Here is a 27,605-nt window from a genome sequence, read left to right as displayed (position 1 = left end):
TATCTACTGTTTATTATTTTAGATACTCTGAAAAGAGTCTGTTACTTCGAGTTTTTCTCCTTCAGGTTTTATCTCCAGGTTAAGTTTTACATGTTAAAGTAGAAATTTTATTAAAGTTTTTTTTTCATTTGAGGCTTTGATGGTGGTTCCCAAATTGTGGTTCTTGCAAATTTCTAGGCTCTGAGCCATATATATAATGGAGGTGGTACCTCAAACTCCCTTTTACATTTAGAAAATTATTTCCTACCAGCTATCTGACTTGATAAAGTACACAGAAATAAAAGCCTCTAAAACGCTATAAATCCTTCAGTGAAAATTTAAGTGTTAAGCACATGTATTCTTTTAATTACTTGAAACAAAAATTGATAGTTTTGTGAAGATATTTAAATTGAGGATGACAAGACGCCTGGATGGCTCAGCAGTTGAGCATCTGCCTTTGGTTCAGGGTATGATCCCGGGCCAGAGATCGAGTCCCACATTGGGCTTCCTGTGAGGAGCCTGCTTTTCCCTCTATGTCTCTGCTTCTCTGTGTCTCTCAGGAATAAACAAAATCTTTAAAGAAAAAAAATCAAGGTAGCATAGGAACATGAACTCTGGAGCCCAATTGTCTAGGTTCGATTTCTGCTTCTGTCATTAGTTATGTGACATTAGGCAAGCCATAACCTTCCTGTAACTCAGTTTCCTTACTTACTAATTAAGGTTAACAGTGACATCCACTCCATGCAGTTGTAGTGAACTTTGAAGGATTCGCTGTATTTGAGATGCTTAGAACAGTGCTTTGCAAACAGCGTGTACTCAATAAATAGCGCCTTTAAACAATAGTATTATTGTTGGTAAACTGACATGGTCTATAGGCTGAAAAAAAGCAGCCACATAACCTACATGTAACCAGCAGAAATTTTATACCTAATGTTATAACTGGATGATCTTGATTGATTGAGTCTATCTGTACTTCCGTACTTCTGAGTATGTTTCCCTCAATAGGAGGCTTGAAATAATACTTTCTGGTCTCTGTGCTTCACAGGACAGTTGCCAGTAAAGTAGGATGAATTCTTTTGAACCGGTGTTTTACAAATAGGATTCATCATTATTACATTGTAATTGCCTTAAAACTCCCATCATGTATGAATAAACCTTAGAGGAAAAGTCATATAGTGTTCATTCTTCAGTAACGAGGCCAGTGGGGTTACAAGGTCATTTTCCCTGAATTCTACTCTACAGTCATTATTGTTTAAACTATTTGTTGGGAATACCTGGGTGGCTCAGTAGTTGAGTATCTGCCTTTGGCTCAGGTCATGATCCCAAGGTCCTCGGATCAAATCCCACATCAGGCTCCCCATAGGGAACCTGCTTCTCCCTCTGCCTACGTCTCTGCCTCTCTCGCTGTGTCTCTCATGAATAAATAAAATCTTAAAAAAAAAAAAAACTATTTACATTCAACCAACAGAAAAGGAGTAATTTTCCCATATACTCAGAACACAGCGGAAGTCATATTTGACTGATTTTGGAAGGAGATTCAAAGAGTGAAAACTGTACAGCAAGAGCCAGCGTGTGATGCCAAGCCCGCAGCTCGTCTTCCCCCTCGTACCAGAGCCTCACACCAGATCCAAGAGGGCCAGCTCACTCTCACTCTGTAGCATTCTGCCATGTGCTCAATACCAGAACTCTCACATGTTCACATCATGAACCAACTAAAGTACCCCTGACTTAAATATTATGCTATATGACAGAATCAAACAAAAAAGTTCTTGTCAAACTCCGCATCCACTCCTTTTCTTAAAAAATACCTTAAGATCATGTATATCCTAATATATAAAGTGGTTTTATATATATATATATATATATAGTCCTCCCTAGGCTTCTGCTGAAAAATAAAATTCTTCCACTAGACAGACTCTGATCTTGAAACAAGTAGCTAGGAAAGAAAACTGCTGTCTGTGGTCAAGCCCTTTTATGGTGTATCTTTGTCTTTAGATTGCAACATCTCTTAAGTGGCTTTCCAGCTTGCACTTTATTCAGAAAGCAATTTTCCAGGGATTTGAAATGATGTAACGTCAAGGAATTTTTCCTGCTCATGGCCTCTTTGTTCCCCCCAAAGAGCATAAGCAGCAGGCCTTTCCAGGAATATTTACAGGAATAACACCACCCAGCATAACAGCTTGCTCCTCAAATCTCCATCCTGTTTGCTACTGATCTCAAGGAGAACAGTAAGAGGAGAACAGCAAGGAGAACAAGAGTTTTTAAGATAAAGTAGTTCATTTCACATTTCTGAGGGAAGTGTAATGCTGTTTCTTTAGTCTCACTTCCTTGAGAGAATAATCCAGGTTTCTTCCTCTTCCTTCCTCTAGTTAAATAAATTACAAAAGCATTCACTCATTCCAGAGCGTTAACTTTGCCTTGGATTTTTAGTAGAATGATCAATAGACTGATTCTCCTATAAGGAAACAAACAAAAAAAGACGTGAGCTTTCCCTACTTCTCATAAATCTTTTCAAGAATGAAACCAAATAGTTACTGTTTGGCCTTTGATACTTTTATTGGATCAGTAACAATTTTCTGTGTCTCAACTAAAGTAGCTGAAATTCTAACACTTATGTATTAAAAAGTACACTCTCCATTTCAGCACAAACGTTAACACAGTTTAACACAGCACAGTGCCATGAAGAAATGAATTTCCAGAGGAAAATATACAGCTTATTTTGGTGGGAAAATAGTCCTATAAATAATCTAATGCCAAGTGATTGGATCATTTAACATGTCACTTCCTTCTTCATTTGAATTGCTATGGAATCACTTTACTTTTTCTTGACAGCCCTAGGATCAAAACTTTAAGAAGTGATAAAAGTAAAGCTGCTTTTATTACCAAACTGAATACTTCATGGAAACAGAAATTCATGACTTATATAACATAGTTGTACACACACATACCTCTAAAGTTTACAGATTGAGAGGCTGGTATTTTAGAGCAATGATTTTGATAACTGTAAAAGGAAGCACTACATACTCAAGTTATATACTAAAAGCAAAGCTACATGCATGTGCTAGAAAATTATGAGTTTTTAAAGGGAACACAGAAGCTGATTTAGTTCATCTTCTTAACACCCCTATTCTTCATATTATTTTCCATCGAACATTTTCTTGCTGAACTTTCTATTTTATCCTTCATTTTAGCAAAAGGAAAACAGTATGATAAATAAAAAAATTTTATTTCTGGAATTTGACTTTAAGCAGCGTAAAGGGAAAGTAATGCAAAAAGAATTAGCACATCACTTTATAAGTTTGATCATTCTTTTCGACATCTGGTAAAATTAGTATTGTCAGCTTTACATGTTGTGTTTCCCTTCCACTTCTCATCCTCTACTCGAAGAAAATTACAATGCAACTTTTTTATTTGGGAAGTTCATCCTGGCTCATGTGATTATACTGAAAGAAGTTGAGGACTTACCTTTTGTCAATACTCAGATTACTTAAAAGCAACATGCCTGTCTTCTAATTATAATGAAGTTGTTTAACAAAGTTATTACTCTAAATGTCTAGTGAGAGGATGTCTTAAATCCATATTCCAAGAAGCTTTAAAACTCAGAAACTATTAACCTATGGAAATCATTCTGATGTATTGTTTCATTGACTCATTCCTTCTATTTTTTATTACCAGGTTCCCTCCTATATGCTCCATACTCCTAGCTACTCTTTGTAGTACTGATGGTTCTTCACGACCAAAGTGAGAAGAAAAGGTAAGTTTTAATCTTAAAAGAGAAAATATCCTATGTGCTCATGTTCATATCTCACAGGATGTCAGTATCTGAAAAAGGAAGCTAATTTCATTTATTCTACCTCTAGTATCATTTCTACAAGGCAAGACAGAAAGTGGACTTTAAGGGTGTGGGTTACTAATATTTCTTCCTAGCTTCACAGGGTGATTATCACATTTCCCTGCAGGACACTGGCTATAAACCTACAGAATTATTAGTGAGGCCCTAGTTGAAGAGGCAACTTGAGTTTTTCAGGGACTTCAAATGTGAAGATTCTACGACTTTTTCATATAAAAAGATCATAAAAGCAGAAAACAATACCTTTATCCTAACAAACAGGAACTAGAGTTTACTAATACTAGCTCAAGGAAAGCAAAAGAACTGAAGTATCATCCCTCTGAGGTTTATAGTCTAAAGGGATGGGACTGTAGGTAAGTCAACTTTTATTCCTCAATGAAAGGAGCAATTGTTAGTATAGTCTGATCTGCTTCTCCTTTCCCTAATCAGAGAATCCTAGATTAATCTTGAAAAGAGATAGAACATGAATTTTCTTGAATTTTGAATCTGTGAACCAAACTTTCCAGAACCAGATAGCAAATTACTATAAATAGGCATAAAAGTGAAAGGTTTATATATATATATATCTGTCCCAGAGGTCACTTAGGTATATAAACTGTGCAAGTAGAATATAATAAAGAACTTTCTAGGAAGCTTTTTGTGGCTAGGATCTAATATCCTGTACAGGTCATGATTTTTTAAATCCTTATAGATCTCTTACTCTATATAGCAACATTGACAAATCTTTTAAAAATGTGATTAAGGTAACATTCCTCTATCTGTGGGTTACAGAACAAAATTCATCAGAGTGAGTTCTCTAATAAGATGCCAAATAATCACACAAAACTGTTAAGACTAGCAAGCTCTCGCCAGGTAGCTGTTTGCAAGCCTCATTCCAGGACATTAGTAGCAGATTTTAGTTATATCTATGGTATCAGGAGCAACTTCTATTTTTTGCCACAAAATAACTTAATTTTCTAAAACATTTCCCAAGGACCAACTGTAGCATAAGTTAGTCTGTCTCTTCAGGATCCAAATCAGGACCAGGATTCACTTATTTTTTTCCCACTAATCTATTTTGATCATTTTTCAACTGGAAGTTGGGTTTCTCATTATTCAACTACCTATCTTAATATTTCTAACACTTAGTAACACTTAATATTTTCAAGATACCAATGGAATTCCTACTTTTAGAAGATGATTGAAGTAGGGGTAGTAATCAGACATTACTGTAATTGCTATAAACCATTAGAATCCAAGAATCATCCATGGTTGAATCTTAACAGAACACTTAGAAAACTTCCTTGGTCTGTTAGCAAAATTAAGGGAAAATACTTCCTAAATGCCTTGTAATCATATGAGGGTAGTCTTTGCTGGGGTGACATTTCTGTAAGTTCAATTACCCGCTTTCCTTTTTAGCCTTGTGCAGGAAAAGGTCTCTAAAGATTAGAAGACTAAGAAAGTGATGGTTCTGCTCATACTTCCTATCCCCTCCCCTTCCTTAAATGACCCCCCACCCCAAAGGCCATGAAAACTGGAAAGCGTTTCATTAAGGGAAGGTTTATGGCGATCAATCTTCTGCAAAATACTTCATCAGAAAATCCCAGGGAGTTTCTCTAGTAGAACATTTTCTTCCCTGTCCACTTTGGTTTGACTGATGCTCTATCTGTTGTTACATACGTGGCTAAGGTTACAGAAAGTTGCACAGAATTTAGAATGTAAGGCAGCCCATGTCAACACATGAATGTGAAAGAAATTAAATTGTCACGTGAAAAATGAAGGGAAAACGGAAAAAAAAAATCATAGTGCACCCCCTGAGAAAGAGTACTCAGTCACCTTCATGATGCTGGAAATCAAGCCCTCTTCACCAAATTCCATGTTTTAAAACCTGAAATCTCAGCTTCTAGTCTAGGAAATTTATAACCAGCAGAACTATGAAACCTCATGGTGTTGAACCCACAAAGCTCCTAAATAATCCTGGCTACTTTTTATACTCTTGACATTTAAGCTAGAAATACAATCTTCAGGGCCCCTTCCTTACGCCTGTCACGCTCCTATAAGAAAGCACTGAGACAATATGAACCCAGATTTGTGACATTTCTTGCTGAACTATTCAAACACTTCAAGGCCTGCTAATTACTTATTTTAATGTAGTAATGGTTAAGCACTAAAAACATGAAAAGCCTAGGACTCCATCTTGTGCCACTACCAAATGAAAAACTAGACGCACTACTTTTTCTCTGGCTGCAATAAGCAGTTTGGTGAAATGCTGAATTTAAAGGGGAACATTGCATTTGAAATTATCTTTTTATATAAAGAATCATGCTCTGAAAGACAGGCTGGAAAGCCTCAATCTCTGTTCACCCAATTCCATGTTTAAAAACTGAAATGAGGGGGTAGCCCCGGTGGCCCAGTGGTTTAGCACCGCCTGCAGCCCAGGGTGTGATCCTGGAGACCCGGGATCGAGTCCCACATCAGGATCCTTGCAAGGAGCCTGCTTCTCCCTCTGCCTGTGTCTCTGCCTCTCTCTCTCTCTGTTTCTCATGAATAAATAAATAAATTTAAAAAAATAAAATGAAAATAAAAACTGAAATGAGGGACGCTTGGATGGCTCAGCAGTTGAGTGTCTGCCTTCAGCTCAGGGCATGATCCTGGGATCTGGGATCAAGTCCTGATCGGGCTCCTTGCATGGAGCCTGCTTCTCCTTCTGCCTGTATCTCTGCCTCTCTCTCTCTCTCATGAATAAATAAAATATTTAGAAAAAAAAATTGAAATGAGTTTTTATTGAAGTTGTGTTCTGACTACATAGTATACCCTTGGCTTAAAGGGAAAATATTAATGGAATTTAATCTGCATTTTACTAATCTAATTTCACTATCAACATTATTCAATATCAACTATGAAACCATATCAGAGGAGAAGGTTCACTGTCAACACTCTGTCTTTGCCTCCTCTCTTCGACTTGACCCTTCCAATACTTGTAGTCTACTATGGCAAGACTTGGTTTGATTATCTTCTGATAAGGATTATACCTCTTTTGCAAAGTCATTCTTATAGACATTTAATGTCTCTCTCTTTCATCTTGAATTTATTTGATTAAAAAAATTTTCTCACTCAAAGAGCAGGAGTTGACTGATGGCAAAAATACACACGCATGCATTTATGACATGATCTGGAACATATGAAATGGACAGTGAGAGCAGGAGAGGAATAAACTTTATTGGCCCATGGAAAGAGATGAGGGAACAAGGAGGGGCCAGGGAAAAGAGTGAGTATGGGTGAGAAAGCTGAAATGGAATGATTTAAAAGGTGCACACATACTTTGTAACCTCCACCATTTAACTCAGAGATAGATATGTACAGTGCCATACAGGTAGACTAAGGTGAGTTTCACTTTGTAGTTGATGCTACTTGTAATCGTTCTACCATTAGCAAGTCACCATTGAATTCTGCCAGAGTCAGACAGGGCTCTCGGGTTAGTGCAAACAAGGTTTTCCATCCTGGGCTGCAGTGCTCAGAAGGCATGCTTGTGATGAACTCGCACACTTTCCAGTTCCCCACCTCCAATGGCGGCCAGGGTCTCCAGCCTGCTTAAGCGCTCCAGGCTTCTTCCAAGAACTTCTTCTAGCCGACCACGTATCACCTGGGCCCCTTCTAGTTCCACCTGCAGAGTTCGGTCTCTCTCAGAGCTGAGTAAACATGCCACAAGGAAGGAAGATGGATTAGCTACTGATTGCTATGAGTCTACATATACTTCAAAGAGCCATGAGACTCTCAAAGACACTCTCTAGGACACAATAATTGAATGCAGTCTTTGTTTTGGTGTTGTTATCCTTCACTGCTGACATATTAGCAAAGCCTGATCCTTTCTTTGAAGCTTTCCTTTTTATGCTAGATTGTGGCCCAAAGTCACTTAAATTATAGTTCCTCAGACTTATCTCATACCGCTATAGCCAACATAAGGGAAATTTCACTTTGTGACTATAAGTATTAGTTTCTGAAAAACCAAAGCCCAGGAAAAACTAAATGCAAGCTGAAGCAACTCTGAACAAAGGAGACCGCTCTTGAAGATCTGTGTTCTCTCGTCTGATCACCAAAATGGACAGTTCTAAAAAGGAATCCAGTTCAGAGAGACTAAAGATCCAGAGAGTCTTTAAAAAGTAATAAAATCAAGTTGTCCTATCATACCTTTGCTCTGCTTTCATTTTCCTGAAGTAAAAAGATAAACAATGCTTAAACTGAACAAACCAACAACCAGAAGAAACTGAATAGTAAAAGAATAAAAATTAGGAAAGAGAAAAAGGGACAAGAGTGAAGGCAGAAAGAAAAAAAAATAAAGGGAATATGAAATGAACCAGAACAATATAATATATGTGACTGAAAAGCAGGAGGTGCAAGCATATACACTGATCATGATTACTATCAGTGATCCTGGGTTGATATTAGCCATCATGGTAAATATATTTTCTTCAGTGATACTCAGTATCAATATCCTTTATATTCTTACTCTTAGAATGGAACAGCCTTTACCAGGACATGGGACAGAGGAAGGAAAGGGGAATACATGGAGTGCTTACTATACATACACACAAGGCAGTATTTTAGTCACCTGACAAGTCTTCTCGTTTGATCTCTGTGTAGCTATGTGAGACAGGCCCTATTCAAGATTCAAGACTCAAGACTTAGGTTCAGAGTGACCCCCATACAACAAACGACAAGTGGAATAGCACTAGTAATTGTCTCTACCTTTCTTACTCACTGCTTTGAGGTCATAAGCACCTGCACCTAAAGAGGAATAGAAGGATAAACATTGCCGTCAGTCTCCTACCTCTCTGGATGGGCGTGGAACTTCACCAGGCTGCTGTACAGCTGTCTCTCTGCTTGTAAAGCTTCATTCAGCCGACTCCGTTCATCCACCAGCCCTTCGAGCATTAGCAGCAACTGAGGAAAGAACAGAAGCAATATGCAAACAGAGACATGAGACCTGAAGCCACAGTAGATCCTGAGAAATTAGTCAAAGGAATCTGTTCACATGCACCATGACCAAAAAAGCTATCTTACTACTTGCTTAACGTTCTATATTTTACAGTTTTCAAATCATTGTCACATTATCTTTTTTTAATCTTTAAAACTCTACAGGGCAGAAATTAAACACAGAAGCAAGAAGAAGAAAGAGGAGAGAGAATTCAGAAGCACAGGAAAGAGGCTAAGAAAAAGGACTGGAAGGGAAAGAGAGGAAGCGCCAGGAGACATACAGCTAGACTTACTCATATTCTTCATTCATTCATTCAATATTTATCAAACACATTCCAACTGCCAGCCTCTGTTCTAGGGATAAAATTATTACCTAGTAGGTGGAGGAGACCCCATCAGTCACAGACGTGTATCAGTGAGCTATAGGAAGTGCTGTAAAGAAAATGAGCTATGACAGTACACAATCAGCAGCACTTTAAGTGAACTGCTTGAGTTAAAGCCAGGATTAGAGAGAAATGAGTAGTTAGTGAGAGAGATAATAACAGAGACAGGGAGTAGAGTCAAGTAGGTCTTTTTTCAGACATCTGGCACTGAAGGAAGGTCAGCTAAAGGGTAGTAGCTACAAAGGAATTACAAATAGTTAAGGCACCAACTGCTGCTCCAGACCAAGGCAGGAAACTTTAGAGCACAAATTCTCTATGGAATCCCATCAACAGACCCCTTCAGAGATAACTGAGATTGACAACTTTTCCACTGTTTGTGTCACAGTAAAAATAAAGTTTATATTCTAACAGCTTACTTGTTGTCTTCGATTTCCTAACGTTTCCTGACCCTGTGATTCTACTGAAGCAACTTTTTCCCGAAGAAGTAAGACTTCTTGGGTCAGGCGTTCCATAGCTGGTATGTCTTCAGGATCAACCAGTTGCATCTGCAGGTCCTAAAAGTCAAGAAAAAAAAGCTAGTAATAAATCCACGGGGTGCCTGACTGGCTCAGTCAGTGGAGCATGTGACTCCTGATCTCGGAATTGTAACCTGCTATTTGGCAGAGCAGCAAAGGAACAAATAGTCTACCATATTTCCAAGTGGAATATTGATAAGCCATATGAAATAATATATTCTTTATGAAATCTCAGCAACTCTAATACTAGTCAAAAATACGGTGATATTAAAAGGCTCAAACTGACAGCACATCAAGGAAATAAGGACTGGCCAAGGGACTCAAAATATACAAATGTTTGAAGATGACCCACAGCTATTCTGAGCTATAGTCATTTTCAACGATCTTTAAAAAGCTTTGAAAGACCTTTATGAGGTCTTCTTTAATCTGTATGTTCCTGGTCAGGGATTCCATGTCAGCAGCCTGCACCTGCAGCTCTTCCTCTTGCACGGCCACCATGGACTGTAGTGCAGAAAGTTCCATCTGTGGAGAGAAGAAATCCTGAAGTCAGTAGGTAGAAGACACAGTATCTGTCACAATTACTTCTGAATACCAAGGTCAAAGTTTTTCCATACTAGATCACCAACAGCCAGTAATGCAAGTGCCAACTAGAAGACAAGTAGCGTTCTACTGGATCAGATCAATAAACCACATAGTGTGGTACCAAAGGGTGTTTAATGGGAAGCTGTAATGGTAGCACTTTTTAAATTAGCACTATCAAACATATCAAATGTTTAATTAATGAGTTTATTCTGCTACTTAAAAAAATTGGTCACCATTAGTAGATGAGTCAATCCTCCCAACAACTGAATCACTACTCTTCTATTCCCCAGTAAACAGATGAAGTGACTAAGGCAGAGAAATCAAGAAAACCTGTTCAAAGTCCCAGAGCTACGAAGTGGGAGATTCAGAATGTAAACTCAAGGAAGCAGACTCAGAACACGAGGTTATAATGCCCTGTAGATTCTACACATCCATGTATTCTTTATGGTAATAGCAAGTTATTTGTAAGTACACACCATAAGGAACTATATTTTGAGATAATTAAAGAAATTGGTGTGACAAGGAAGACATGACATACAGTTGGTTTAAGGTATAGCCAAGCTTCCTAAAGAAAGCAGCACCTCTTTCTTTAAGATATAACATGTAAGTCATAAGCAGTAAGAATTTTACTTTGACTTCCATCAATGCTGACAGTTTACTCTGTGAGCTGGTGATGATTTATAACTACACAAAGTTATTTGATGTTCTGGGCTCCTGTGGTGCATTAGGAAGAAATGCTTCTCCTCATTTACTCTTCCCTGTTGAAAGACCTCAGTTAGTATAACTCCTCACCTTTCTCCATCCCTTACTCAGCCCCAGGCAGGTAAAGGGGCTTAATCTTAATGGTATATTGGGGAAGAAGAAACCAGGCAGGCTTGACACCGCTCCATCTTTCTTCTTCTTTTGGAGGCACCTGCCTGCAGGAAGCCTGTTTTTTTGCCACTGCTTCTCCAAGGGCAGGCTCTTTCTCACCATGCAGAATGGTCTGCAGAGGCCCAATGTTGTCTGCGATTAGGGTAGATAAGTCTACCTAATTCTGGGGCTTGGCTAAAGGGCCCCTTGGTTCTTGCATTAAGTTCTCTACTTAACCCTTTATCAGTAATGCAGTTGATAAAATACCAAACTATCTGCCACTACGTTGTTTTATTTTATTTCTCAGTTTGTTTGGATCTTGGGTATGGAAAAAGGAATGTTACCTATTAGGCTCCCTTCAGAGACCTCTACCAATATATAGCCAGGTATTTGCCCCATATAAGAAAAATTTAAACATGAAGAAGAAAACATTGCAGCATGATAAAGGTCTGCAGTCAAGCAGACATGGGTTTGGGCTTTAAATCTTGGCATAATCTTCCTACACAACATGTAAACTGAGTTTCAGTTTTCTCAACTGTAAAACAGAAATAATACCTACATTTCAGGGCTATGTGAGAATAGAAAAAAATGTATTTAAAAGTGGCGGGCAGGCAAAGAATGAATGATAACTGTTACTACCACTATTACTATTATTTCAAGGTGGTAGAAGGAATGTTTAAAAATTCAGGAAAACCCACACGGCTTTTGGCATATATCTAATATCAGAATGTGACAATGAATATATATGGCATCGAACTGAGAGGTTGGTAATTGATTAAGAACATAAAAGTTAAGCAATATAACTAAATACAACTCACTCAAAACAACTATACATAGTCTTAATTTTATGATTCCCCCAAACAGGACAGAGCCAAAAAGTTAACATTACTCTGAAACAAGCATATATGAGAAAGACAGGAATGCCATATGGAAACTGAAATATCTGACATTGAGTAATCAGATAATGCTAGGGTGGAACCCAAAAGTAGGAGAGGAAGTAGGGGATTTTTAAAACTGGTATTTTTACAACAACACACAATTTCATAACCTCAAAACTTGAGTCATATAACAGGAGTCTGGTTGTAAGAAGAAATACAGTAATAAGAGAAATTAAGAGGTACAATAAGACAATTTTACCACAGATATGAATACAGGTTTTATATTATAGATCTCATTCTGGCAATGAGGTGGAACAAATCTGAGAAGCCAAGTAAACTTAATGCAGGAGCCCATGAAAATTATATTGCTAGAAATACAGCATAACAGGAAAATGATCTGCTCCAAGTAAGGGCTTCTTACCAATGATTTTAAATCACGAAAGACCTGAATTTAAAAATTTTTTTTTTTAATTTTTTAATTTATCTATGATAGTCATACAGAGAGAGAGAGAGAGAGAGAGAGAGAGAGAGGCAGAGACACAGGCAGAGGGAGAAGCAGGCTCCATGCACCGGGAGCCTGACGTGGGATTCGATCCCGGGTCTCCAGGATCGCGCCCTGGGCCAAAGGCAGGCGCCAAACCGCTGCGCCACCCAGGGATCCCGAAAGACCTGAATTTAAATCAGCTTTGGTATGTCTTAGTTCTATGACAATTCCCCACCTCTAGGGTTTTGTTTTGTTTTGAGAGAGCTTGCATAAGCAAGTGGGGGAGGAGGAGGCGCAGAGGGAGAGAAAGAAATCTGCAATCTCATGCCCCTAAGATTCTGACTGAGCTGGAATCAAGAGTCAGATGCTTATTTGACTGAGCCACCCAGGCGCTCCTTCCCATCTCAATGTTAAAAAATAAATAAATAAATAATCAGTGTTTCACCTTCTTCATCTGTAAGTAGGGCCAATACCACTTATTTTGCAGAGCTTAAGCCTTAGTGCTAATCTAACTACCCAGTACAGTGCAGTGCATATAGCAAGAACTCAATGAACATCATTGATCATCCCCCAAATTCTTCTATTCCATGTTTCTAATACTAATTTCATGGATTCTAACGTCATACTTCCAAGCAGCAATTATATAGTATCTCATTTTTTCACAAGTCCATTACAATTATTCCAACCAGCAATGGGCCAATCGGCATTTGTCTTTTCATATTTAAAAACTTAATGGTCTCCATTTATAAACATTAAGAGCATCTTTTTGAGAAAATGTATACATAAAGCAATTCTATTTTTCTCCAGAAAGAAAAAAAAAAAGCCTTACTTTGCATTTAGGCCTAGGTGTTATACTTGGACAGTTGTACTCTTTTCTATATAAACTATTTTGAAAGAAAATAACAGGAATTTAGAAATTAGCCTTACTAGAACACTCACCCGACTTTCTCGTTCTTTCTTAGCCATGAGCTCAAGCTCCTCTTTGGCATTACTCAGTTCTTTTTCCAGCCCTGCAACTGTATCCTGGTCTCCTAAAAATGAACACACAGCACTAGTTTTAATCACTATAACATCATATGACTTCTGCTGCCTTGTTTCTGATGAACTGAGTCCAAATACACAATCTCATAAAGACAACAAAAATATACACACAGGTTGTTCTTTGTAGCATTACCTGTAATAGCAAAACACAGCAATCGAACCACATGTCTATAAAAAGAAGACTGAATATACCACAGTATATACATGCAATGAAGTATTACATACAACTGTAAAAAAGAATGACAAAACTCTATGATATGGAATAGTTTCTAAAATATATTAAGTGAAACAAGTTGGGTACAGAAGAAGACATCTAGTGTAGTATGTTTTATATTAGGAAAGAACACACATACATATTACATACAGACCATAGGACTGCTTTCTCACTTTGCAAAAAGAGACGAAGGATAACCCAGAAATGAAATTGGATGTCTTCGAGGGAGGGGTGAAAACTGGAGCAATGCTTTTTTTTTTTTTTTTAGAGATTTTATTTATTTATTCATGAGAGACACAGAGAGAGAGGCAGAGACATAGGGAGAGGGAGAAGCATGCTCCCCACAGGGTTTCCAATGCAGGACTCGATCCCAGGACCCCAGGATCACGACCTGAGCTGAAGGCAGACACTCAACCACTGAGCCACCCAGGCACCCAAAACTGGAGGAATGTTATGGAAGTTTATGGATCTTCTGAGCATACTTTTTTATATATTTGAGTTGTGAACCATGTTAATGTTTTATTTTTATTTTATTTTTATTTTTTTTTTATTTTCTTCTTGCTTATTTATCTTTTTTTTTTTTAATTTTTTATTTATTTATTTATTTATTTTATGATAGTTACAGAGAGAGAGAGAGAGAGAGAGGCAGAGACACAGGCAGAGGGAGAAGCAGGCTCCATGCACCGGGAGCCTGATGTGGGATTCGATCCAGGGTCTCCCGGATCGCGCCCTGGGCCAAAGGCGGGCGCCAAACCGCTGTGCCACCCAGGGATCCCAATGTTTTATTTTTAATGTGCAAAGTTAGTTCAGCAATAATGGGGAAGAAAAAGCCTAAAACTGAATGTTAGCATAAATAAATGAACCTATAATATGCAAATAAACAATATAAGCATCCAGAAAATAAAAAAATTAATCCAAGTAATTTTTTGAACTCACTATTCTAACTGTATACCCGCAGTGGGAATGTCTTCCAATCCTTAGTCTAAGGATTAAAAAATAATAATAAAAAGAAATCTTAAAACATTATTTAGTAGATTTACTGTTGACAGTGGTATTCATGTAGCAATTCCAACCTACCTTTGTGTATTGTGCAAATGGGTAAATATATTGATGTTAGACATAACCGGTTTCTTGAGGTAAAAAAAAAGGCAAATACAAATACAAAATAAGGCAAAGAAAAAACCTGTTTGTTAAATTAGAATTAGAGAAATCAGGATCAAATACACATACATGCACACACATCCCTTAGCTCTGTTCACTTAAAAGGGTCTAGAAGCAAATGACATTCTTGTGGCTACGAACCTATCTTATGCCCAGATATTAGTACCTAACTATCATTAACCATTTAAAGGAACCAGGGCTCCCTGAAGTAACGGACAGTTCCAGGGCTGAGGCAAGGAAAGTGAAAGGTGATCACAGAACATTTCACTGTGCCAGCAAGTATGGAAGTGCTGAAAAACGGATGGAGAAACAGCAAAAGGACAGAGGAGCAGCTTGACAGGGCTCCAACTGGCCAAATCGAGGGTACTTGGGGTATCAGATGGAATAATGACAGAAACAAATAATAAAATGATTTTTTTAAAAAAAGGAATGTTAGAACACTTTGATATAAAAAAAATGAGAGTGGGGAGAATAATAGGGAAAGGTCAGCTCTTTATGAAAGAACAGATGCTTATAAACAAGGAAGAAATTTTAGAAAGAGAAGTCCCTTTTTTAAACTACCAACATAACAGCTGGTTTGGGCAAGGCTGAAAGGATGCCTAGAACTCCTGGGTGAGTGGCTGTGAGGAAAATGTCAGCCTCTCAGGATGTTAGCTGGAGGGTCTAAACACAGAAGGAGAAATGAGCCTTCACAATGGAGAGGTGTGGCAGATGTAATCGTAGCCAAGGATAATACAAACCGCCATCATGTACTCCCCTGCCGTAGTACACTCAGAAAGACCTCACCCTTTAGTATCCTTTTAAAGATTTTATTTATTTATTCATGAGAGACACAGAGAGAGAAGCAGAGACACAGAGGGAGAAGCAGGCTCCATGCAGGAAGCCCGATGTGGGACTTGGTCCTGGGACTCCAGGATCATGCCCTGAGCAGACACTCAACCGCTGAGCCACCCAGATGTCCCACCCTTTAGTATCCTTGCCAAAAATGTTTAACTTGAATCGAACCATGAGGAACAATCAGAGCCAGATTGAGGGCCATTAGCTGGCCCAGAGTTTTCAAAAATGCCAGTGTCGTGATACCTGGATGGCTCAGGGGTTGAGTGTTTGCCTTCAGCCCAGGGCGTGATCCTGGAGACCCCAGATCAAGTCCCACATCAGGCTCCCTGCATGAAGCCTGCTTCTCTCTCTGCCTATGTATCTGCCTGTCTCTCTCTGTGTCTCTCATGAATAAATAAAATCTTAAAAAAAAAAATGCCAATGTCAAAAAACACAAAAAAGGCTAGAAAACTGTTCTAGGCTAAAGGAGACTAATGAGACATGACAACTAAATGCATTTATGGTCTTGGAGGGGGAGACACAGCCGTCGGGAACATTTCTGGGACAACAGGAACTCTGGATATGACTGTACATTAGGTGTCAGGACTATACCAAGGATAGATTTCCTGAATATGAGAATTAGTTATGTATGAGAATGGCCTTGCTTTTAGGAAATACATAATGAAGTATTTAGAAATGAAGTGTCATGATATCTAAGTAATTTTTAAATGGCTTAGAAAAAAACATCTGTGTGTGTACATGTAAAGACATAATGCAAATATGGCAAAATAATAGGTGGTGAATCTTAATAAAAGTGTATATGAGTATTCACCATTATTTTTACTTTTCTAGAAGATTGAAATTTGCAAAATAAAAAATTGCAGAAAGATACTTTCTGAAAAGAGGTGCATAGGAAGTAAATTAAACAAATCCAGCATTCTTTACTCTTTGACTGAGACAGTTTTCCTACTAAAAAATAACTACTTGCATGACTTATCTATGGAATTCCAGAATACCTTACACTATAACACTGACACAAAGTTTTTATATTCTTTTTTTTTTTTTTTAAGTAGGTACTATGGAGCCCAACACAGGGCTTGAACCGCCCAAGATCAAGACCTGAGCTGAAATCTAGTCAGCTAGATTTCAGTTTAACCAACTGAGCCGCCCAGGTACCCCTTTACATTCTTAATATCATTAACAAATTATAAATTAATTCTCCAAGTCCACTACCTTTCTTATATAGCACTATAATCACCACTTCATTAATGATGGTGAGCTTCATTTCTAGAACTCACTGGGTATATCTCTTGCTTAATGCTACCCTAGATCCCAAACTTTTGCTCTGTGAAATTCAGAGACTTTAATAATCCCCAGGACTCATTTAAGTTTTGCTCCTACTATGTATAGTAGAGAGTTTGTTTTTAGGGAGTTCAAAGCATACAACCATCTCTTAGATGGCTATGATCCTGCCCAGTACACTGCCTCCCCCTCTCAACACTGTAATGCAGATTACATCAAGTTACCGTGAGTAGCCCTGGCCTGCTTGAAAGATACCCAGGAGAAGGTGTCAGCCCCATGGTCCTGTTGTGTAGGTTTGGAAACACTACCTCCTGCATTTCTGAGCCTCTGCAAAGCTACCTGGAAAGAATAATTGGGAGGCAATTTTTGGGGGCCAAACTGTATACCCAGAACAACAGTCTCAATTCAACATAAGATAAGGGCAGTTCTTTCTAGAATAGACATGTCTTCAGCCTTTCAAGGAAATCTAAACTTATTTTTTTCCATTAAGGTAGGAAAGGGAGATTCTTGGCCAAACCTGTTAACAGAGTTACAGAAAAAAAAGACAAAAGGTTCCTTAGTGAAATTAAATTTGATACTTACCTAATGAGGACCTGGGTATACTGGTATCCCCTTTGGCAGTCAGGGAAATGCTATCATCTTTGGAGGGTATATGCACTGAACCCTAAAAATTGGAAGAGTCAGGGGATTTAGAAAGGTGCAGGAACCATGATCACAATGACAAGGACCTGGCATGTTCTCATATAATTTGGTATTAAAATCATCAGACACATGCCTCACACATAAAGAGAAAAGGCAGTTGGCATGAACATCTACACAAGCATATAATTCTTACTTGATCAGTCTGCTCTCCAAGACGAGGGCTGTTGGAGGTAACTTCTGTGGGTTGGTTAGAGATGAGTGCTTGGGAAACCATGAAGTCTTTCCCTCCTAAATACTGGCGCAGGGCCTGTAGTTCTGAATTTCTTTCCATAAGGGCTTGCACCATCTTCCCTGCAGCGGCCTAGTAAGGAAATCAAACATACCTTTAGGAAGACACTCTAATAAAACAAAATTTGTGTTCTGAAGTTATTCGTTAAAAGTCAACGGTTTATGAAAAGCCAGTGGGCTCCACCAAAATAGTTTCCTTGCTTTCAGTTTACAGGGAAAAATAGCTGAGGAGTGGAAAGAAAGTTTCTCAAAGGAAGAACACTGGAAAAACGGAGTGTAACATATCTATTACAGATAAAACAATATGAAGTTGGACCTGCCAGAACTCTTCCAGACCAAGATGTGGAGATTCCACCTTGTGGGAGAGCAGATGTCCTTTATGCAGACACCTGCGCCTCTGGCCTGGATGTTCTTCACCCAAACATTTGTTTGGTTTATTCCTTCATATCTTTTCCTAATGATACCTCATCGGAATGGCCTCCTCTGCATATCTTATCTAAAACAGCAACCTTTTCTCTACTCCCAACTCTCCTTGTCCTGCTAAGTTTTTTTTACAACACACTTACTGTCATTTGATTTATGCTCATTGTCTATCAACTAGATATAAGTTTCCTAAGGGCAGGTTCTATGATGTTTTCTTTGGTGCTGAATCACAAGCATCCAGAACAGTGTCTGGCACATAGTAGGCCTTCAATATATATTTATTAAATATATCAGTTACATGGAGACATTTTTCTTATCAGACCAGACAATCCAGAAAATCTGAACCTCAAAACCACCAAACTCCATTTATTTAATTTCAAATCCCAGTTTTCTAAGGCAAGTGATGGCATAATAGGAAAAGATCTAGAACATTATTTGTGACCACTACCACACAGAAAGCCTGCATTTAATCAGAAAATCTGGAAATAATAAACTAAGACTAAAATTACTGGGAGTAAAAGATGATGAATCAGAACTATATTAGCTGTTATCAGTACCAATTGTTTCTGAGGGCAATGACTACTGTTTTAATGAGAAGCTAAGCTCTTGTCATAATTTCTAAGGGAAATAAAAGAGTAACCTTACATTTTTTGTAAGTAAAATTTGGGATCTTTAGGGATCTGGACACAGCCATTTTAGAGGTAACAGTACATTGTTAATTTGCCTGAATAAAAATCTGTAGAAGAAAGCTTGTAAGAAATGCAAATTCTTGAATCTACCTATACCTCCTAATTTCTGTCCCAGGAGCAAGCCTGGGAATCTGTTTTTAAAAAGCTATCCAGGGGAATTTCTCCTGATGTAAAATTTTAAAAGCAGATCTAGAAGAATGCAGCCATTACTCTCTTTCTTGAGTTAAAACAATCTTTTTGTAATTTCAGTCATCTGCTGGCTTCCACTATCAGCAGTGTGTAATATTTCTTTCTAGGTGAAATAAACTAGTTACTTCAAGTTACAAAGGGGTTAAGAACACTCATCGAAAGACTTGTTAGCCTCCTTCCAAAGACAAATAATTCAGTGCTTTTGTGAGGTCTATTCTAGAAGCAATTTCTACAGCTCACGGCAACATGTTTCTAAGGAAATGTATATTCACTTCAGTGGGCCTGAGGATTAGAAAAGAGGGATGTAATCATACCATGATATAAGGAAGCATTAGAGAATATGGTCAAATAACAAAGGCAAATGCTGAGAATCTAGTCCTCCCCAAAACTGGCTGGGGGGATTCTGAGTAACTGGACCCTGAAATGCAGCACACATCTCTAGCCTTGAGGAGTAAGATATCTGGGAATGAGGATAAATTAAAAATTGATTTTTGATGGGAGCTTGGGTAGCTCAGTCCGTTAAACATATGCCTGCAGCTTGGGTCACAATCCTGGGATCAAGCCCTGCATTGGAAGGGGGAAGGGGGTGGTTCCTACTCAGTGGGAAGTCTGCTTCTCCCTCCAAGTCATGCTCACACATTCTCTCTTTCAAATAAATAGATAAAATCTTAAAAAAAAAAAAAAAAGAGCTGACTGTTGAAATACCTGTGTACCAGTATTGTAAGATTAATATATCCCATGTTACTATAAGATTATTTGTCATCACAGCCTTTGAAAAGAACACAATCTTTTTTCCTATTAAGATAATTCAGATTTTAGGGGCACCTGGGTAGCTCAGTTGGTTAAGTGTCTGCCTTCAGCTCAAGTCATAATCCCAAGGTCCTGGGATTGAGCCCTGTAACAGGCTCCCTGCTCAGCCAGGAGTGTGCTTCTCCCTCTGTTCCTCCCCCTGCTCCTTCTTCTCTCAAATAAATAAAATATATATTTTTTAAATATAATTCAGATTTTATAGGAATTAAGAAAAAATATGTCAAGTGTACATTTTTCCATACCTTGCCTAGAAATAGAAACTATCACTCAAGTCTTGATAATTAAGAATCAAAAACCCAAATACTCATGAACCCTATATTCCCTTCTTTCAAAATTATCAGAATACTAAGGAAAAAAATGTACATAATGCAGTTAATGGGCACGTTGTATTGTTTAGGCACCCTTCTCAATGCAAAGTGCTCTAAAATATTGCATGCTCTACTGATGGATGTAAAACTGTCATCTAGGTAACAGATTGAAGGAAGAAACCTTAACACGACATACTGTGAAATCACACACACAGACTCACACATGCTACAAGGTTCAAATGCTCCCTATTCAGAGACTGACTATAAATGCACTTGACACCTTTCTGGTCTGTATGTTAGTCCTTACTTGGCTCTCCTGCTCCCTGGTGCTCATAGACTGAAGCAGGCCTTGAATCTCTATTTCATGTTCCACTGCTTGTTTGTTTCGATCGGTTAGCAGTTCCTGTAGCATCCTTTCCTTTCGCTGTAGGCGCTGGCACAGCTCTTCTGCTACCTCATTCTGCCCAGGTCCAAGCTTACAGAACAAGGTGGCACTCAGATCCTGAAACGGAAGGGACAGTGTAAGTTTCAGAGGAAAGAAGTCCCTCTGCTACTTATCAAGAGGTTTAATAAGAATCTGTTATAGAAGAAAGACCTTTGGGATTTTGGAGAACAAGTACCATGTTTTATTTACTTTTGTTTCCCCAGATCTAGCACAGATCTGGTACACAGAAGACTGTAAAAACACGCTCAATGAACAAACACTAACAATAAAGAAAAATACTTATAATGGCCACTTACATGTTGTTTTCTCAAGTATGCCCTTGCCCTTTCTAGGTGAAATATTACATATGCTTGCTCAGGGTATGTAATAATTAATACTAGATGAAAATAAATGGACACTCAGTCCATTTATTTATTTTCTCCCCAGTATAACTTTTATAGGGGAAACATAAAATGATAAGCTGAAAAAGAATGAACACTATACTGATTACCATGGTGACAAAGTTCCTACTTCTATACTTAGATGTAGTAGTGGTGGTTAAAACCGTGGAACCACATTGCCTGGACTGCTTCCTCGTTCTGCCACTTAAGAACTATGCTACTTTGGACAAGTTCCTTCATTTTAGAAGTCTGTTTCGTTGTCTGTAAAAGAAGGATAATAATATATACCTCATAGACTTGCCACATTCAATCAGTTAGGATTCATTAAGCAATTACAGCAGTGCCTAAAAGCATGAGCACCATCACTAATAAAAGTTAGCTATCATATTATAGGTGCATGTTTTAGTTCTAATTCTCACATGACTTATTTGAGAAAGATAATTATCACCTTGAGTTGAAGGTGGAGGAAAAAAGTCTCAGTGAAAGCCAATGACTTGCCCAGGCACAGGATGGAATTTGAGACTTGGGGCACTGGCCTCCCAGACATAAAGAGTCCCAATCCAAGACTGAGATTATGTAATCACCAAACCAATTGGCTTTAATTAACTAAAGTCTTGCCTCCACTTCTTTGTTCCTGTCATGCAGAGATGTCTGTAACTGTTGAATGATACTTTCTTGTTCCTTCTGCCAATGGCTAAATTTGGTTTCCTTTTCTTCTTTCAGCCATTGGAGGTTTTGACAGGTAGCAGACAACTGCTCTACTTCTAGGCCTTTGGCCCTCAGGAGACTCTCCATACTCTATAGTAAAAGAAAGCAAAAATAAGTCAAAGGACCACCCCACACTCCATAGGATAAACAAGACTTGATCGGTCTTTATCTCCTAAATTATCAATTTTTTGCAAAAGAAGAAAACTTATTATCTAATCTGACAGTACCGTACTAATCTTTTCTTTGGTTTTAGAAACTCTCAGCTAATTTGTTTAGAGAATAAATATAATGTTTATGATAAATGAAGTATTTTTGAGGAGGCAGGCTATGCTATAGAGGAAATGAAGGACTTCTTTCAGAAGTGGCAGATGGTTAAATATATAAGCTCTACAATATATATGCGAAAATAGCCAGAGTAAATACTAACAATCAAGTGTTCTGACTATGGCTATACAAGGATATGTATATAGTATTAATGAGAAAACAACACTGTAACAGTTATATGCTGGCAATGCTCATGTAAAAGTATATAGATGTTGACAAGGATTAGAAACAAATCAGAAGGATGTCTGAAAATCCATATTCACTGCTTCCCCCTACAAAGTCCACAGCAGAAGTACTAACACTTCTTACTTCCTAATCTATAATGATGGCTATTGTTGTTGTTTTTGTATTTTTTTTTCTCATAAAGCAAATATCTTGGTTTTCAGATAATGAGGGAAAGGGGTTGATACTTCAGGTATAGAATCTAAGTGGGAAAAGGATCTCAAGACAGGCTGTGGTCTTACCTGCATGGTAGCTTCATTAGAGGAGAGAATAGCACGCAATCTCTCTAAGTCATGATCACGCTCTCGCACAGCAAGATGAAATTGACGCAGTTCTTTTTCTTTCTCTTCCAGGGCAGAGAACTTTTCATCTATAGCCCGCTGCAAGGAAAGTAAGGATCCTAAAGCTCCTGAGGATTCACTATTGTGATTACACATATACAATGAAAATATAAAGGAAGGGAAGACCAACTCTAAAAGCAGTAAATTAAGTGTACACATATTTTTAAGTACCTATGTGAACAGAACAATCAATCCATAGTGCCATAAACAAAATCAAGGTACATACCTCCAAAGCAACATCTCGGTCTTGTATTCGCTGCCGAAGTTTCTCAAGCAACATTTCATTTGCTTCAAGGGTTTTGTCTGACTTATCTCGATACTGCAGGAGCTCCCGAAATTCCTAACAAGACCAAAAAATATTTCCTTTTATTCATTTATCTAATATGCATTGAATTCCTACACTTTGCCAAGCTATTTGTTATTCAGGATAAAAAACAAAATGTGATCACTCTCCAGGAAAACACAGGTTAGCAGACATAACAGACATACAAATTGTTAATTACTGTACACATGTGTATATGTGTGTGTGCATATATGAATTTATATATACACCATGCATATACGGCTATGTCTGTGTCGCCAGCTACTAGGGGACCACAAGATGCATGGTCTAAACCTGCCTGAAGGTGTCACTAAAGATCTTCCAAAGGGGTTACATTTACTCTAAATCTTAAAGGACTGGGAGTTTCCCCAATGAAGAGGTGGTATGGGTATTTCTATCAGAGAAAAAATGTATACACAATACATGCACATGAGGAAAAAACTGTACGTTCAGCAGAACAGAAGGGATTCAATGGGACTAAAGCTTAGAGCAGGTGGTAGAAGTAAATACAGTCATCTTCAGTGTTTCCTATTTTCCCTGATGTTCATTTTATCACATAAGTAACTGGAAATTCCTATACAGATGTCTTCACCTACTAGATTGAGAGTAGTGGCTGTATCTTCTGTCTTCCCAGCATCTAGCATAGTATCTGGTTCACAGACATGTTTAATTTGCTGAATATTTATTGCTTAAATCTTTCGGATCTATATTTATTATTTTGTACATGTGCTGATTAGTATTGTGGTTCGTGAATTGTACTTTCTATTTATTTTGTGCCCTCCTGGTTCCCACCTCTCAGTTCTCTACATGTAACAGGTACTCAACACAAGTGGACTAATATCCTGAGATTACATGAATGGAACTTTCAGAGCTCTGCGAGCCCAGTTTTAGTTAAAACCATTATGTAGACTCACCTGAAGCAGCTGCTCTTTGTGGCTCAGACTATGGTTTAGGTGTTGAATGTGTTGCTCATGGGCTCTGATCTCATTACATTTTTCAGTCTCCAGGGTACGAAGCTGTTGGCTCTTACTCTGTAATTCTCCTTGGAGCTGCTGCAAGGCTTTCCGTAATTCCTGAATTAAAGAGATTCCCTTTTTCAAACAATCTAAAATTTTCACTTGGTTAGTAGATAGGGAGTCCTTAAAACTTTCAAGACATATAGAATAAAACAAAAGTAGCAGAAAAGTGCCATTCTTAAAATTACTGTAGAAATACTATACATGAATCAGGGGCACCCGGGGGGCTCAGTGGTTGAGCGGCTGCCTTTGGCTCAGGGTTCTGGGATCGAGTCCAACATCAGGTTCCCCAGAGGGAGCCTGTTTCTCCCTCTGCCTATGTCTCTGCCTCTCATGAATAAATAAATAAAATCTGGGCAGCCCCGGTGGCCCAGCAGTTTAGTGCCACCTTCGGCCTGGGGTGTGATCCTGGAGACCCAGGATCAAGTCCCACGTCGGGCTCCCTGCATGGAGCCTGCTTCTCTCTCTGCCTCTCTCTCTCTCTGTCTGTCATGAGTAAATAAATAAAAGCTTTAAAAAAAAATCTTAAAATATATATATTATACATGAATCAAATAGGATACGGGAAGCTGTGGCAACTGTGAATGGCGGTAAGATGTAAATTTCATATTATATAGTAGTCTAATACTTTCTAGTTTTAAAATGATAGCTCTAACTACTCAGCAGAACTCTGTCCCACTGGAAACCTGGATAAGCTCAAGGACAGAATATTTCTATCATCCTTTTAAATCTTTTTTTTTTTTTTAAAGATTCTATCCATTTATTCATGAGAGACACAGAGAGAGAGAGAGAGAAGCAGAGACACAGAAAGTGGGAGAAGCAGGCTCCATGCAGGGATCCTGATGCAGTACTCGATCCCGGGTCTCCAGGATCACACCCTGGGCCGAAGGCAACGCTAAACCGCTGAGCCACCCGGGCTGCCCCCTTTTAAATCCTTAAAAAGAAAATCGACAGCATATACTCTAGCAAGATAAAGGAACCACTTAATAATAATAATAATTATTATTATTTTTTAAAGATGTGGCTAACTGTACATGCCATTCCTCTGAGCTTGGTTGTTGTTTACCATTATTGTGTCTTGGTAACCTTTACTCACACTTCAAGAATAACCCCAGATGGCTCCTCCCTCATGAAGCTCTCCCTAACTCCCTTCCTCAGCCCCTCCTATATATTCCTATAGGACCCACACAGAACTCCTTTAACTCATTTTGGTATTTGCCACATGAAAATTCTGTTTATGTGACTATCTCATACTAAACTACAAGTAGCTTAACAGGAAAGAGCTTATGATATTCACTCTTGTATTTCCAGAACACAGCCCAATATCTGGCACCTGGTATGAGGGCAATAAATGTTGAACTGAATTACTCAGATTAAGCAAAGTGACTCAAGGATTCAACACAAACTGTCCTGATACAAAGTTATTACCAGGGCAAAGTTAGCATTTTTGGTCACAAAATGATTGCTGATTTACCTGATTATGTTTCCAAGATGCCTCTTTCTGCTGTTCTCTTTCATGGGCTGCAGCCTCTACAAATTGGACACATCGTTTGGCATCAGCCAGTTGGCGTTCTTTTTGACGTACCAACCTCTGGAGTTTCTGAATCTCAAGCTGGCTGTAGAACAAACCACTCTGAAGATCAAGCAGAGCCATCTGTTGCTGAGCTGGGGAAGTACCCTGTGAGTTCTGGAAAAAAAAAAAAAAAAAAAGTAAAAATCAATCAAGAGGACAGCAAGCACTGAGCAGCTGAGAAGACCAACAAAATCAAGACTGTGTCTGAAAAGCATGGCACTTCCTCAACCAGAATCTCACCTCCTGTCCTATGTGACCCTCAAATACATGAAGTTGTCCAAGCTGGCTTTGGTGTAGCATTTCTCGAAGCTTTGCCATTGTGTCATTTTGACCTTCAATCACCTGGTACAACTCCTCGGTCTGAAAATGAGACAGGGAGTACTGAACATGATAGTAAACTAAAAATAAATTCCACTATCTCACCTGTACAGATTTTAGAAACACTGATTTAGATTACACTACAGTTTCTCTACACTAACATCTGTTAGTCTGATGATCTGTTTCTACAAAATACAGAATATGTGTCTACTTTGATACAGCAAATAATTTCCTCATGGGTTCCTGACTGCCAAATATTTACCTCATTTTCCCTACTTTTCAGAGTTTCCTTGAGGCTTTGAATTGTACCATCTTGCTTCTGAGATGACTCCTGAGCAGACTTTAGCTCACAGCTCATTTCATTCAGTTTCTCTTGAAGAATCTGAATTCAGCAAAGAAAAACAGGTCAATTTCTTTTACCTTCAAATGCAACCAGTAAGTCCTTCCTCAAATCTAGGTTTAAAGAATTTCCTAGAGAACATTGCCTTACTTTTTTTCCCAGGTGTAGTAACCTTTAAAGCCCTAAGTCGTTCATTAAGACAAAGTAGCAGGAAATATGAAATATTTCCTTCAATATTCAATTGCTTCAATTCTCATGTACTGCGCTTTCTTTGTGATGGGCAGTTGTACTGGGTACTTGTCCACATGAGTCACTGGGGGATTCTCTCTCTCTCTCTTTTTTTTTTTTTTTTGAGAGACAGAATGAGAGTGAGCAAGCACACACACAGAATGCAGGGCATAGCAGCAGGGAGAGAGTCTTAAGCAGTCTACTGCCCAGTTCAGAGCCCAATGAGGGGGGCTCGATCGAACAACCTTGAGATCATGACCTGAGCTGAAATCAAGAGTCAGATGCTTAATGACTAAGCCACCCAGGTACCACTCACTGTAGATCCTTTACACAAAGACCAAGAGCTCTGCTATCTAGGACAGGTCAGAACACTACAAAGCTACACCAAGCCAGAAGGAGGAAAAAAACACATTATTTATATAATATAGCAATAAATCAGGTTAAGATTAACTTACTGAACTGTACTTAATATTCATTATGAGGTAAAGGTACCAAGCCAGAAGCTCAGCATTCAAATTGTGGGCACTGCTAAAATTTTCTTCTAAACAAACATTAGATTCCTTGGACTCTAAAGAGGTAAGAAGTTAAGCTAAAATCAAAAGCACAAACCTCCTTTCTTGGTGCCTTATACAGTTAGACTACATTCAAGTTTTAATTACAGATCTAAAAGGCCAAAATTCTGATCTGTGCAGAGAAGGCTAAAATCCTGATGAGAGATAAAGGAAAGAACTACACTTTTAATCAAATATTCCTTAGAGGAAGAGAAATACACAGTATCCATCTCCTGAATCTTACTCAGAGAGGTTAAGAACCTCAGCTAGAGCCTGTCACAACCTCAGGAAACCCTGTGATCTCCAAGGGCCTGGACTGATTGATCATACTTTGTTGGTGGCCTCCATTTGCTGGATTTTTTCCTGGAGTTCAGCCAAGTGGGAATCAGATACAGACTGCTGAGTTATAATGGTCTCATCTGAATCCAGCTTTTGTTGCTTGAGTAACTCTTCAGTCACGGGCTGGGAAGAAGCAGCA

The 27,605-nt window shown here is 38.5% G+C and overlaps 1 protein-coding gene across 50 annotated transcripts in view; it reads right to left on the bottom strand.

The window, feature by feature from the left end:
* Positions 1–27,605, bottom strand: part of LOC112912050 (myomegalin-like) — a 224,455-nt gene that overhangs the window by 47,246 nt on the left and 149,604 nt on the right. For all 50 annotated transcript variants that reach the window (XR_012003055.1, XR_012003056.1, XM_072766730.1 and 47 more), the window contains 16 exons: positions 27,458–27,589; positions 26,271–26,390; positions 25,931–26,050; positions 25,592–25,804; positions 24,016–24,174; positions 23,006–23,119; positions 22,681–22,818; positions 21,803–21,982; positions 20,667–20,861; positions 17,846–18,013; positions 17,593–17,674; positions 13,416–13,507; positions 10,086–10,202; positions 9,582–9,719; positions 8,637–8,749; positions 7,370–7,497 (listed from right to left, as the gene is read on the bottom strand). Coding sequence is in view for 48 of the 50 variants with exons in the window: in XM_072766730.1 (XP_072622831.1) it covers positions 7,370–7,497; positions 8,637–8,749; positions 9,582–9,719; positions 10,086–10,202; positions 13,416–13,507; positions 17,593–17,674; positions 17,846–18,013; positions 20,667–20,861; positions 21,803–21,982; positions 22,681–22,818; positions 23,006–23,119; positions 24,016–24,174; positions 25,592–25,804; positions 25,931–26,050; positions 26,271–26,390; positions 27,458–27,589 (2,209 nt within the window). In the remaining 2 variants the exon portion in view is untranslated. The remainder of the gene's footprint in view (positions 1–7,369; positions 7,498–8,636; positions 8,750–9,581; positions 9,720–10,085; positions 10,203–13,415; positions 13,508–17,592; positions 17,675–17,845; positions 18,014–20,666; positions 20,862–21,802; positions 21,983–22,680; positions 22,819–23,005; positions 23,120–24,015; positions 24,175–25,591; positions 25,805–25,930; positions 26,051–26,270; positions 26,391–27,457; positions 27,590–27,605) is intronic.

Source organism: Vulpes vulpes, chromosome 8 (genome assembly GCF_048418805.1).
Source record: "Vulpes vulpes isolate BD-2025 chromosome 8, VulVul3, whole genome shotgun sequence".
Classification (NCBI taxonomy): Eukaryota; Metazoa; Chordata; class Mammalia; order Carnivora; family Canidae; genus Vulpes; species Vulpes vulpes.
The sequence above is the reverse complement of the archived record's forward strand: the minus strand, read 5'-3'. Positions and strand labels throughout refer to the sequence as shown.